General features: G+C 42.0%; 1 protein-coding gene across 14 annotated transcripts in view; it reads right to left on the bottom strand.

Moving 5' to 3' along the window:
* nrcama (neuronal cell adhesion molecule a) overlaps nucleotides 1-13,927 on the bottom strand; it is a 432,442-nt gene that overhangs the window by 25,802 nt on the left and 392,713 nt on the right. For 10 of the 14 annotated variants that reach the window (XM_073059008.1, XM_073059012.1, XM_073059014.1 and 7 more), the window contains 3 exons: nucleotides 10,840-10,905; nucleotides 8,038-8,154; nucleotides 4,884-5,042 (listed from right to left, as the gene is read on the bottom strand). The exons of the other annotated variants lie outside the window; for them this stretch is intronic. In XM_073059008.1, the coding sequence (XP_072915109.1) occupies nucleotides 4,884-5,042; nucleotides 8,038-8,154; nucleotides 10,840-10,905 (342 nt within the window). The remainder of the gene's footprint in view (nucleotides 1-4,883; nucleotides 5,043-8,037; nucleotides 8,155-10,839; nucleotides 10,906-13,927) is intronic. 14 annotated transcript variants of the gene reach the window in all.

Genomic DNA, 13,927 nt, shown 5'->3' with positions numbered 1-13,927 from the left:
TGTTCAAGAATTTCTAGATTCAGGAATGTTTCTGAAGGACTAGAAAATTACAAATTTCACTACACTCTTTAAGTAGGGAGAAAGACAAAGTGTAGGAAATTATAGGCCTGTTAGCCTGACTTCAGTAATTGGCAAGATATTAGAATCCATTATTAAGGATGATGTTTCAGGGTATTTGGAGCCATATGATAGAACATGCATGGTTTCCTGACAAATCTACTGGAATTCTTTGAGGAAACAGCAGGGAGGATAGACAAAAAAGTGTCAGTGGTTGGTGTTACTTGGATTTTCCGAAGGTCTTTGATAAGGTGCCACAAATGAGGCTAATAAGCATGATAAGAGCATATAGTATTACAGGAAAGATACTAGAATGGATAGAAGATTGGCTGGCTGGCAGGAGGCAAAGTCAGGGAATGAAGGGGGCCTCTTCTGATTGGCTACTGGTGACTATGGTGTTCCACTGGTGTCAGTGTCATGACAGCTTCTTTTCACGTTATATGTCATATGATGGAATTAAAGGCTTTCCCCACTATTGAATAGCTGTGAGCACTCCGTACATTGCAGGATGTCCTAAGTAGTTGCTCCTGTTAGAACCCCAGGAAGAGAACAAAATAGAGAAATGCAGAAGTAAAAGATGTGGCCTGTGGAGAATGTAAAATTTGCTAGTCCTGTGAAAATGCTGTTATCAATTCAGCCATCATAAAACTCCTTCTCCCAATGGCAGTAAGGCACTGATTCAATAGGATTAGCCTTTATCTATAACCCAAAAATTTAATATCCATGTAGTATACCAAATAAGGTAGATGAACTTAAAGCCCAACTAGAAAGTGGTGGACATAATGTTGAGGGCATCACAGAATGATGGTGAAAGAACATCACAGCTGGGAGCTAAACATCTAAGGTTACACATCGTATCAAAAGGACAGACAGTTAGGCAGAGGCGCTAAGGTGGTTCTATTGGTAAAAAATAAAATTAAATCTTTAGAAAGAAATGACAAAGGATCAGAAGATGTCAAATTCTTGTGGGTAGAGTTAAAATATCTTTATGGTAAAAATACCCTGATGGGAGTTACATTTTACTTCCAAATATATCTGCTGTTGTAATCAGTAGCCCATAGCCTTGTACAATTACAAAGGGAGGTAGAAAACACATGTAAAAAAGGGCAATGGTCATGGAGGATTTCAAAATGCAAGTAGACTGGGAAAATTAGGTTAGTGATGGATCCCAAGAGACGAAATTTGTAGAATGCTTATGGTCTTTAGAGCAGCTAGTGGTCAAGATAAAAGGGAATTGTGGATATGCTACTGTGCAATACAACAGATTTGATTAGTGACCTTAAGTTCAAGGAACCCTTATAATGCAGCAATCATGATATGATAGAATTCACCCTGAAGTTTGACAGAGAGAAGCTAAAATCAGTTATATCTGTATCACAGTTGTTTAACTACAGAGAACGAGAGAAGAGCTGGCCAAATTTGATTGGAAGAGGACACTATCAGAGATGATAGCAGAACAGCATTGGTTGGAGTTTCTGGGAGCAATTTGGAAGACACAAGATCTGTTAATCCCAAAGAGGAAGCATTCTAAAGGGTGGAAGAGACAACTATACCTGATAAGGGAAGTCAAAGACAACATAAAAGCAAAATAGTACACAATATAGCAAAAATGTGTGGGAAGCTGGAGGATTGGGAAGCTTTTAAAAACCAACAAAAAGCAATATAGAGAAAACAGATGAAAGCAAGCAAGCCAATAAAATAAAAAGATACCAGAAGATTTTCAGATATACAAGGAGTAAAAGAGGGGCAAGAGTAGATATTGCACCATCAAAAAATGACACTGGAGAGGTAGTAATGGGGAACAAAGAATGACAGATGAACTGAACAAGTGTTTTGTGTCAGTCTTCACTGTGGTTCCTCCTGGATTGTATGTCCTGGGGCCTATTCAGCCTTTGGGAGGATAATATTGAGCCAACAGCACAAACAATGCAAAGAAGTCCAAGAGAATTTCCTACCCAACAAGAGTGACTGTTGAAGAAGATAACCAGTTTCCTAATCAATTAACAAGAGCAACAAAACTTTTCTGGTGAAGGCTTCTAGCAGTCACAAAAGTGCGTCTATTTAATTCTCTGGATTTGGTGAAGCACAACCAGCTTATTGCTTTTATGCCGTGCTTAAGCGCATGCTACCAAGACCTCAAAACTGCAAAGGATCTAGATTGACAGATGTTAAGTACCTGGAATCATATTGATCACACTAAAAAAAAAATAGCATTCTGGATATACATGTGCCTCATTACATCAACCCAGCTCATACTTAGAGAAGGAGAGAAAAGTAAAATTTAACCAGGAGATTCTGGAATATGGAGAAGCAACCAACAATATAGCAAAGCTTTTGCCAGAAACAAAATAAGCGCTGTGCAAACAGTTAGCTACATTGCATTGTTTTTTCATAGAGTGATTTTACTTCTGCTGTTGTTTTCATAAATTTCACAAAATGCATCTTTGCAAGAGATACAGTTTCACTGAATATTCAACAATAACATCAATCAGTTTTGCCTTGTCTTGCATTCTCATTGGTTTCATTCACGTCCCACTGCATTAAAATCAGGTCCTTGCTGATCTTCTGTTGGAGGTAGGAGAGGGGGTTCTCTCCAAACTAAACAAAATGCCCTTGAATTATATGTCACAAGCAAACTCATTCTGATTGCCAGAACCTTAAAACAGCAAATGACAAAGCAACAGCCAAGAATTGAATGCAAACAGACGGAATGAAGATTCTCAATCAAACAAGGAGCACATCAGCAGCAAAGCATCTTGCAAAGTTCCAGAAGTGAACTGGACTTCAGTGTACAGTCTCTTTGCTTTATGGTGAAAAATACTCAACAAATGGGCTAGGCAAAAGCACACAGAGGTACACCTCACCTGAGTCTCAATGCAAGAAGCATTATCCACAAATGCATATATAAAGGAATGGAATACATAAAAGTCCCAACAGATCTCTCAGCCAAGACACAAGTATCCATGGAGTTACTGTCATGAGGTACTCTACTTCTCCTGGATTTGTGTCAGTTCTTGATGTTTGATGCAAAGCTCTTTCATAATTTCTCTGGCCAAAACTAATACTCACATTTGTGAGCACGTCAAATCCTTAACTTCCAACCACACCTCAGAATTTGGGTGTTAAATCATTAGATGAGTCAGGGACCACAATGTTGCTTCAAACATAAGGCACCAAAACTGATAATAGACAGCACATGGACTACAAAATAAATCGAAAAGTAAAGTACAGCAGACTTTAGAAACTGAAATAAAAACAGAAAATGGCTGGGAACACCCAGCGGAGCAGGCAGCATCCAAAGACAGAGAAACAGACAACCTTATCAGACAGTAATAACTCAGTTTCTCTTGCCACAGAAGCTGCCTGACCTGCCGAGCAATTGCAGCATTTTCTGCTGGCATAGCACATGGACGAAGCAGACAGGGAAAGGGTTAAAGATACAGCATCCCTTTTCTCTGTCTTGACAATTGTTTCTGTAGCTTTCTGGATATACTGCTCTTCAGCAAAATTTCTATATCATTTGTTGCTTCCTGGATTGGATAGCAGGAACTGCTTCTGCCCCACAGCTCCAACAACCCGAGTTCAATCCCGACCTCCGGCATTTGATTTTCATCCTGTAAACACGTGTTTCTTCCAGGTTCCCCCACATCCCGATAATGTGCAGATTGGTAGGTTAATTGGCTACTGTAAGATGGTTTCAAGTGTGAAGGGGAATGATAGACCCGGGAGACGTTGACGAGACTGTGGAGCGAATAGACTAGAGGAAAGAAACGCAGTGTGGAATAAACTCAACGGGCTAATTTTCCTTATTCTACATCATATGGAAATACAAATTATCAATTGTGTGACTGCAAAACCAGAAACTGCAGCTGTGTTCCACAATTCAGCCCCCTCCCTTCTCTCAATAGCAATCCTACCTGACCCAGCTCATGCTGGTGTGATCCACTCCTCATAAACTTGAAACTCAAGTCACTGCTGGATAACTGATACACAGCCTTCACTTAGTTAATAAAATCAGATAAGAATGACCACATTTACACAGATAATGCCATAAATTAACCACATGCACATATACATGATCACTATGAAGATGAGGAACCAATTTTAGAAACAGTTATAACCCTCTGTACGTATGCCTATGACAATAAACTAGAAACCTCATATCAATGCCATGTAATACACATACACTGACAAATTTTATGGAAGAAACACCTTTGAAATAACTCTCACTGTTAATCAGATATATTTTAAGTACTTTCATGAGCAGCACAACGGCGCAGTTATTAGACCTGCTGCCTCTCTGCTCCAGTGACCTTGCATGCTTACTATGTGGAGTTTGACGACTCTCCCTGTGAGTATATAGGCTTCCTCTGGATGTCACCCACATCCCACTGATGGGTGTAAAATAGGAGGCTCATTGGCTCCTGTAAATTGCTCCTTGTGAGAGGGTGAGTAATAAGGTCTAGGAGGGGGAGGAAGTTGATGGTAATGTGCAGAGAAACGTGAGTGTTTGATGTTTGGCAGAGGTTTAGAAGGCTGAAGAATGTTTCCATGTATTACAACTCTGTGATCATAAATAATCAAGAAAAGGTTCAATTTTTAAATTACTCAAACATTTTTAAAAGAATTCAGAGAAGTAAGTGAAGCGGTACACCATTCAACAACACAGTGAAAAACCAACGATAATGGGCTTGGCCACTGGATTTTCATTAGCAGCCTTCAGACATTTGTTCCTTGCTCCCCGAGCAGCCGCTCAGTCAGAGATTCGTCCGGGGAAAGAGAGCGGGAGGGAGGCTGAAGTCGACTGTGCCTGGGCTCCACCTCACCTGGTGGACGGGTCATAAACTGCTTGTCCTTACTCCGCAACTGGCCAGCGTGGTTTTCGGCAACCACTTGCACGCTGTAAACTGTCCCCGGCAACAAGCCCTTTAGTGCAAAGGTGGTCTGCGAGGCATTTATCTGCATTCTGTCCCAAGGCTCTTTACCTGAAAAGTGTACGGAGACAAGAACTGACATAACAGTGGGGTGTATCTGGGCATCTCATCACTATGTGCTGTGACGTGGGCATGCTTCACATGCGTGCAATCAGAACAGTGCACCAGAACACAAATGGAGAAAAGCTGCATGTGGAACCAGTCTTAGATGGCTGAGAGTTAACGGTTCAGTTCCACCCAATGCCCTACTAACATTTTTACTAATCATACAAGATGCTGGTGAGCTTGTACTTGGACTGTTGGTCTCACTTTTGGAAACCTGGCTACAGGAAAAATGCCTGTAAACTGGAAAGAGTGTCGAAAAAAATTACAAGGGTAGTGCCAGGATGAGGGCCTGAGTGATAGGGAGAGGTTGGGCAGGCTAGGACTGGAGCATTGGAGGCTGAAAAGTGATCTTATGGAGGTATATAAAATCCTGAGGGGCACAGGTAGGGTGAATGCACTCGAAGTCTCATTCCCAGGATTGGGGAATCAAGAACTAGAAAGCATAGTAGCACTCTGATGTACAACAGCAGCAGCACCAAGCTAAAGCTGCAGTTGTGAGCCCGTATTTCCTAGGCATTATAGCAGTGCTAGGGAGTTAGCAATCCTTGTTCTGTAAAAGGCCAATGTGATTGGTGGTAACAACCCCAGATGAATCTTATTGCTAAAATCCAACTCAAGGCCGGGCTAATGGGAAACCTTTTAGAGGAGGCTAGTATCGAATTGAAAATCTGAAGGAGTTGTTACGTGTTGTGTGATTCATATTACATCAGGAGGGATTTGTTGCTCCTTACTCGAGCAAATCTTAAAGGGCCAGTTCGAATACACAGCACAGCTAACTCCTCCTGCTCGGTGTACAATTCCATCACTTAAAATGGCAAACACGCAGTGCCGTGTGGATTTCTTCCTGGTGGCTCCAGATGGATTGGTAGGTAAGTTAGCTCGCTACTGTAAACTGCCCCGTGTAGACGGATGGCAGGAGAATCCAAGGGGGAGAAGCTGATGGGAATGCAAAAGGAAAGGTGGAATACCATTGGTAGTCAGTGGTGGGTGGAAGGGTGTGTTTCTGTGTCATATGACTCTATGATTCTATTTGCCTTCCGTATGCCAGTGAACTATCTCACTGAAATCTTCAATCTGGGAAGGTGATAGGATACAATACCGTTCTTTCATGGTTAAAGCAGTACTTGGCCTTCAATCAACAATGGGAAATGGAGACCTTGTGTCTTATAATGTGATCTTAAGCACCAAACTTGTAAGTGAATCGATTTCCACAACAAATGCATACTATGAACTACATAACTCCCTGCAACTAGAATGGGAGAAATCAGTCACGAGCAAAAAGGAATATTTACTATATAACATGCACTATTCAATAAGTAGTAGCAGCAGACAGAAGCAGCGGAGATGGGCAAAGTTTACACATTCCACCTAGCAGCAAGCTATCAGTCCACTGATGCCAGCCCACAGTTACTGAACAGACCAGCTCGCAACCGCACTTGTTTCATCCCAAACCAAAGTGCCAGTAAACTGATACTGTAGCTGATTCAGACATTGAACCAGTAGAAGAGCCCATGGTCCCATCACGCTACACCCACAGTGCTCATTGCTGCCGTGTGGCTGTCAGTGTCAGCATTAGCTTCGGCTCCAACCATCTCTAAGAACGTGATGACGGACTGCCCTCTTGAACTACTATAGTCTTGCGTTGGGCGTAATCCTAGGATGCTGCTAATGAGGCCATGCTAGAATTGTAGAACCAGCAGCAACGAAGCTATTGTATCCTTTCAAGTCATGAGTGGGACTTGGGGGAGATTCTTCTCTTGGCTCTCTGTGGGTGCGGCATGTTGATGAGGGGTGAGTGAAGAGCTGAGTGAGCTGTTGACCAATGGCTGTCCTTGAGCTTCTTGTAGATGGTGGAATGGCTTAGTGAGTCAGGAGTGGAATCAGTCACCAGGACATTCAGCCAAGAGCTCTTCGAGCTGCATTATATGTAGCTGACCTTGCTTTGGTTCTAGTCAGTGCCGAACCCTGGGGGGGGGGGGGGGGGGGCGGGGTGCTGGTAGACTCAATGATGGTAATGCAGGATGGAGCCATTGCCTGTCACTCTGTTGCTTGTACAGTACTTGTCATTTAACACAGTCCATGTCTCACTGCTTCAGTACCTGAGTGGCTGTGAATGGAATTATATCAGTGTGAAATCAGTGAACATCCCACTTCTGACACAAGAAAGGCAGGTCATTGCTGAAGTACTCAAGACACTTAGGCTCACGTCACTGTCCTTAGGAACTCCTGCAGTAATATCACAGAGCTGCGTTAATTAGGTCACTTCTGACTTAATAAGTCATCTCTAACCAAATATAATATCATCAAGTATTTGGTGAGTGACAGTGGTCATTCCTCACACAAAGGGTTAGGATAGCACTACCAATTATTTCCAAGGGTCCTTGATGTTATAGTTGATCAGAAGTGACCTTATTGCCAAGGACACTTACATGTACTGAACCTTTGTGAGGAGAGGGTACAACTCAATGTCCAATCTGTTTCTTGTGCATCATGTTATGTAATGGGCAGTCGAAAAGTAATGAGTACCTCTGCATTTTGTCAGTGTCAGGTGAGTCGTGAAAGTGAGACTTAATATATAAACTTTCTGATGAGTCACTCTCATTATGGGTTTTGTAGGACTCCATATTATTAACTTGGAGATGCTTTTGGCAGAAATCATGTTGTAACAAAATGTGGGGAAATCAAACCAATAAAATGATGCCAATTTCAGATATGTTTGCACTGATGGGATCAGGAGCTCTCATGTCTCATGTCATCAAAATAGACCTGTGACTTTTTTGGGATGATGTGTCATTTACTGGCATTGAGAGACTGCTTTCTGTGGTAACACAAAAACCAGCTGGGTGAAACAAACAAAAAAAAACATATTTCCTTTTCAGAGTACAATGGAACTTTCTACATTAAAGAGAAGCACACAGAATCCAATCAATGGAGTTCTTACTGTTAGCTATCTTATATTCAACATAAAATTGTACATCCATTCGGTCAAACTCCCAACTGATATTTGCTTGAGTTGAAGATGAGGTAATGTTCGTAATTACTGGACGGAGGATCATGACTAAGTAGGTAACAGAACAGAGAGAGAGTCATGTGAAAATATTAATAGCAAGAGCATTGAAAAAGATATATCAGTAATGATGAGACCAAGGGCTTCAATTTCCTCTTTGGTAGGTCACTGGGTAAAATTTCTTCAGCCCTGGAGTTAAACAATGCAGCTTAAACTAATGTTGCTTATTTAAAGCTCTCTGCATTTCAATGAAAGAACAAGCTACACCAAGAAATAAAGCACAATAATATTGCTGTTCAAATAATCTCAGAAAGAACTTCTCACAACAACAGAGCTATAAGGTTCCAGTGCCCACACTTCTAAAGCAGAGGGAATTCAAACCCTGGAAATCATGCAGCATGCGTTGATTTTTCTGCAATGACCTTGGGAGCTCTTGAGGCTTTAAAACTTTTAAATTACACTTGACTTAAGACAAAGTCTGTTGGATTCATGCTTGTGGTCGTCCTTCTTCAGACCAACCTTACACTTGTGGTTTTGTTGGTCCACAGAATAAATTCCTGATGCACTGATTTGCTCCTGCTCGTCTATTCTGAATATGTGTGTACATGCATACCACATACACAGACACACAAACACACACCTGCCTGTCATAACATCAAAAGCTCACTGTAATCTGTGCATCTAGGAACAGAATATGCCACCCACTTATCTTACCTTCGACTCTCCACCATTTCCAGCCTGTGGCCTGTTCTTTTACCAACGTGCACTGGATGCTGGGGAAGACTGCACCACTGGGGATTCAGGGGATGTGGGAATGGGAAGGCCATGCTGTTTTAATTCTTCTGTTCCCTGGGAACTAACCCGTCCAACTGGATTGGTCAGGTGGCCTTGGCCATGGAGATAGTGCGCAGGAAATGCAATGAGAGGGAAGAGGTCAGGGTGGTGCAATCTGTACAGCTGCTGTTTCACCATGCTAGAGACCTGGGCTCAATCCTGATGATGGGTGCTGTGTGTGTGCGTGGAATTTGAATGTTCTCCGTTACCTCCTGGTTACTCCCACATCCTGAAGATGTGAGCTAGTGTGTTAATCAGCTGCTGTAACTCATCCCCAGTGTGAAGGTGAGTGGAGGAATCTGGAGACTTGGAGAGACCGAGGGGAGAACATGAAATGGAATTGATGTAAATGAGTGGTTGATGAGTTGGACAGATTCATTGGGATGAATGACCCAATTCCAAGCTATATTCTGTTATGAGGAAAGGCAGGGCAGACGATGAAGGGGCTGGGGTAGCTAAAACTCTCAATGGGAAGAAGCCTTAAGCTTCAACTGCTTTTCCCAAGGAGCAGGCCTTCCTGTTGACCCAGCAACAGCTCTGGAAAAAGTATTTGCATTCTGGAGTCGACAGTCCCCAATTCTCTGTCACTTAAGCCTAAGAAAACCAACCAGCAATGGTTACATTGAAATCAGGTTCCCACTCAACCCATTCTCTCATAGTCCCCAGCTTCTCAGAGATAACACTGCAAGGAATACATAGCTGAAAAAGGGTGAGTTGGGAACTCTTTCCAAATTCTTTTACGGTTCAAACCCAATGGATCCTTCCCAGTTCTGTGGGTTAATATTAAGGGCATTGTGCTTTGGACTGTATCATATCACGTCAACCCAGTTGTCCTTGAAACAGACAACATGTAATGTTAGGCCCCGCTCACCCTCAATCCTCGCTGGCAAGACCCGGTACTTTCCTGCCTTAATTTATTTGCCCTCTTTTCAAATCAACACCTTGCACCTCTCAATTCTTAATTTTTAAAAAATATTTTAACATGGCATAAAAAACCTTAATTCTGCTTTTGAAAACTAAAAAAATTCTAGCTTCCTCTTAAAGATCTCGCCCACTGTTTCCAAACAGCCCCTTTGTTTTCTGTACATTTACCTCAAGCTCATGCATATTTCTGTCCCTCATACACTTTGAAGCCTTTGATTCAAAGCAGACGTGGGATTTGTTTCAGCAACTGCATTTAGTAACAAGTTCTACATCGTGACTGAACAAATTTCTTCCAAACCACACGTTATTATTTATTGTAAACCATCTTATATTTCCAGCCAGGAACCAGCGGGGACCATGGGTAACAGCATTCAGAGCAAGTTGCTGGGATTTGGAAAATGTTGCATTTGATAACAGTGTCAGAGTTAATTTGTGAAAGGATTGTGGTACAAATGAGAATGGAGTAAAAGTGGAAAAGGTGAAGATATAGGACTAACTAGAGAACTCAGCCAGAGAGGTTCCAGAGGCATGATTGTCAAATCGATCTTTCTGTGCTATTTCTTTGATCCTTTCTCAGTTGGAGAGATTCATTCAGTCCTTAAGTGCACCCCCTTACCAGTGCAGCTGTCAAGATTCTTGAACTCTTAATTCCACCACTTCTGTTATTGTCACTTTAATCTTTCTTTGTGCACTACTTCAGATTGGGCAACTATACACTTGCCCTCGTTGCTGTATTTATTATTATGGTGAACAGTTTACTCTATGAGCCTCATGCAAGCAAAGAATTTCAGTGCAGCCTAGTGTACGTGAAAATAAACTCACGAGAAGGTAAATGTGAATGACAAATTTAGGCAAACTTTATACATCCTTAATATTTGGCTTTGAACAATAGCCAGGGGTTAGATAATGCAAGTTTATATATGTCCAATGATACAAAACTAAACAATATCGATGTTATAGTTACAAGAAAGACAATACCCTTCATTGTTTTATCAACTGGAATTATTATATCTGTTTTCAGTAATGGAGATGTTGAAGATACTCCTGCAGTGGCAGAGAAAGGAAGAAAGACAAAAGGTAAGAAAGAGAGAAAGGATGGTACAACATTGTAATATAATAGTTCAGAAACTTAGAGGGAAAGAAATTGCGAACAACTGTTAAACATTAACAAATGGAGAGGATTGCATCACCCTAAAGAAATACAGAGTCTATACATCACCCTATCATCTTCAGTAAATATAGGTCTGCTAATTCTGCTTGAAGTCTTCTTGGAAGCCAGATCTAGGGCCTCCAATGGTGCTGCCCAGTCAAACAAACATTATGATAAAATAATTCAGAGAAAACAAAATTAACTCAGCTTGTTGACATCCCCTTAAATTATATTCTGTTTACCATGTAGTGGAAGTAATATTTAACTTCTTTGGACACAAGGACAATTATGAAGAATTGGCAAACTTTCACCTACTAGGCCCCAGGTTTTATAGGTGGCACCTTGGGAAGGTGTTAAGCTGAGGCTGCACACAATTCAATGGAGAATGATGAAAAGAAATATGACCAAGCTTATCACTTTGGTCTCAGAGTAGCAAGCTAGCTTTCTTAACAAGGAACTACAGAAAGGGAATAAAGAATGTTACCCAGTTAAAGAATGACTTATCGAAGAAAAATCAAACCAGTAACAAAACTATTATTACTAGCATTTGATCCCATTAAAATCTACTTTATGTAACTGACTGCCCATGCACATTTGAGGATTGTGGCATCTTTGTCGAAAGAAACTGCAGTGAATTAATATACCGCGCAAACACGCAAGTTCGGAAGAATGCCGTCAGCCGAGAACTGTCTGCATCTTCATGTCAGCTCCTTTGAATGCAATCCATGAAATTATTTATTTACACAACATAGAAGAAGCCCTTCCGGGCCAACAAGCCGCACCTCCCAGCAACCCACCTATTTAACCCTCGCCTAATCACAGGACAATTTACCATGACCAATGAACCTACCAACTGGTACACCTTAGCAATGTGGGAGCAAACTGAAGCACCCAGAAGAAACCCACCTGCTCACGGAAAGGATGGACAAACCTCTTATAGACAGCATCGGAAATGAACTCTGAACTCTGACACTCCAGCTGTAATAGCGTTGCACTAAACTCTACATTACAGTAGTGCCCTATTGTTGCTCACACTTGCTGAGTACGAACAGTTGTCCAAATACGATGCATAACTGAAGAGTCATCAGCTTCAGTCTTTGCTGCCTGAATGCGTTTACCACAACCAAAAGTAAATCAAAGGTCAAACACACAGCAAACTCAGTAAACCATGCAGGTTACCTTTGCCCTCTCCGGGCGTAATTTGGTGAGTCACTTTCAATAGTCAAAGAGAGAGAAGAAGAGCAGAAAAAATGAAAACAGGAACTGTACAGTAAGGAGCAGTCAATAAAAAACAAGTTAACTGTTATTAAAAAAAACATGTTGACAGTGATTATATATCCAAAATATCCGACAAAAAATGAGAGCTTAGTTTTAGTTTGGGACAGTGAGTGTGGTTGAAATTTGCCCACTTGGCATTTGGTTTTGTGAACTGAAGATCACAGGGGCCAAGCAAGACAAATATTCTCCCTACCCCAACCTACACTTTGAAACTCTTCTTCATTCAGGAAAATTTCCACTTCTTAAAGAGCCTTGCTTCCTCCCCACACTGGATTTTCAGCGAGAGGGCACGGGCTGTGTTCACACACAGTTGTTTCAATGATACAATAAACATGCTTAGAGTCAGAACAGTGAATGCAATCGCTGCCTGTTCCTCCATCAGTCTGTGGTGCCTTGTCCCAATCACCCACTGGATCCCAGATTACTGGCTTCTCATTTCTCGATGTCTCCAGCGATCCTCTTCACTGCACGGTCCCTGGCAAAGCAACGGGAAGCTATGGCTGCATCAGTTTGGCTCAGTAGTTGGGCGACTCAGTTCCTATCAGTGAGATATTTCCAGTGATTTCATTAGGACACGAACATTGCTGGGGATGCACTAGGTATTTGGAACCATTTAATTCTCATTGTTTCCCACCCATTTGTCTCATACCCAAACTGTAAGCATTGCTAGCCTACTGGTTCACTTCTGACCCTTAATGCAACACTCTTGATTAAAAACTCTGAAAGGATAATGTGGCCTTTGGAAACTATTCTACACTTTAGTTCAGTGTTACTGTGCATAACAGCCAAATGGAGCATGTCACAAAAAAATGTACTCCTAATCCAACATGCCTTTTTCTGCTACTTCAGCCATTTTAATGGGATCCCACCACCAGGCACAACTTCCCTTCCCCTCTCTGCTTTCCCCAGGGATCATTCTTTCTGCAAATCCCTTGCTCATTTTTCCTTCCCCACCAATGCCTCTCCAGGCACATACCCTGCAACTACCCAAGTGTTACACCTGCGCTGACACTTCCTTCCTCACCAGCACTCAGAGGCCTAAACAATCCTTCCAGGTGAGGCCAGTTATTGCATCTGGTGCTCCCAGTGTATCCTCCTTTACATCAATGAGACCCAATGCAGATCGGGGTGGGGGGGATGGGGTTGCTTTGTCAAGCACCTTTGCTCTGTCCACGTCAAAGGACAGCCAAGATCTCCTCGAGGCCAGCCATTTTAATTCTACTTCCCATTCCCATACCAATAGCCAAATTGAAGTAGACACAGATTAGAGGAACAGCATCCCGTATTTTCCCTTGGTAGTCTCCAATATGATGGCATAAGCATCTATTTCTCTAACTTCTGATAACCACTTCCCTCTGCTCCCCCAGCTTTGTTTTCCCTTATCTCTCTGGTCCCATCACCCCTTCTCTTTCCCCTACCACACCTTCTTGATCTGCAATCACCTTTACATTCCACCCCCATTTTCCCTCATCACCTCCTTCCCTGTATTCCAAGATCCATTGTCCTCTCCTATCAGATTCTATTTTCTTCAGACCTTTGTCATTTCCACCTATCATCTTCCAGCTTCTTACATCATTCTGCTCTCCCCCTCTCCCACATACCAACTTTCCCCCTCACTTGAATCCACCCATTTCCCAC

This window comes from Hemitrygon akajei, chromosome 10, assembly GCF_048418815.1.
Source record: "Hemitrygon akajei chromosome 10, sHemAka1.3, whole genome shotgun sequence".
Taxonomy (NCBI): domain Eukaryota; kingdom Metazoa; phylum Chordata; class Chondrichthyes; order Myliobatiformes; family Dasyatidae; genus Hemitrygon; species Hemitrygon akajei.
The sequence above is the reverse complement of the archived record's forward strand: the minus strand, read 5'-3'. Positions and strand labels throughout refer to the sequence as shown.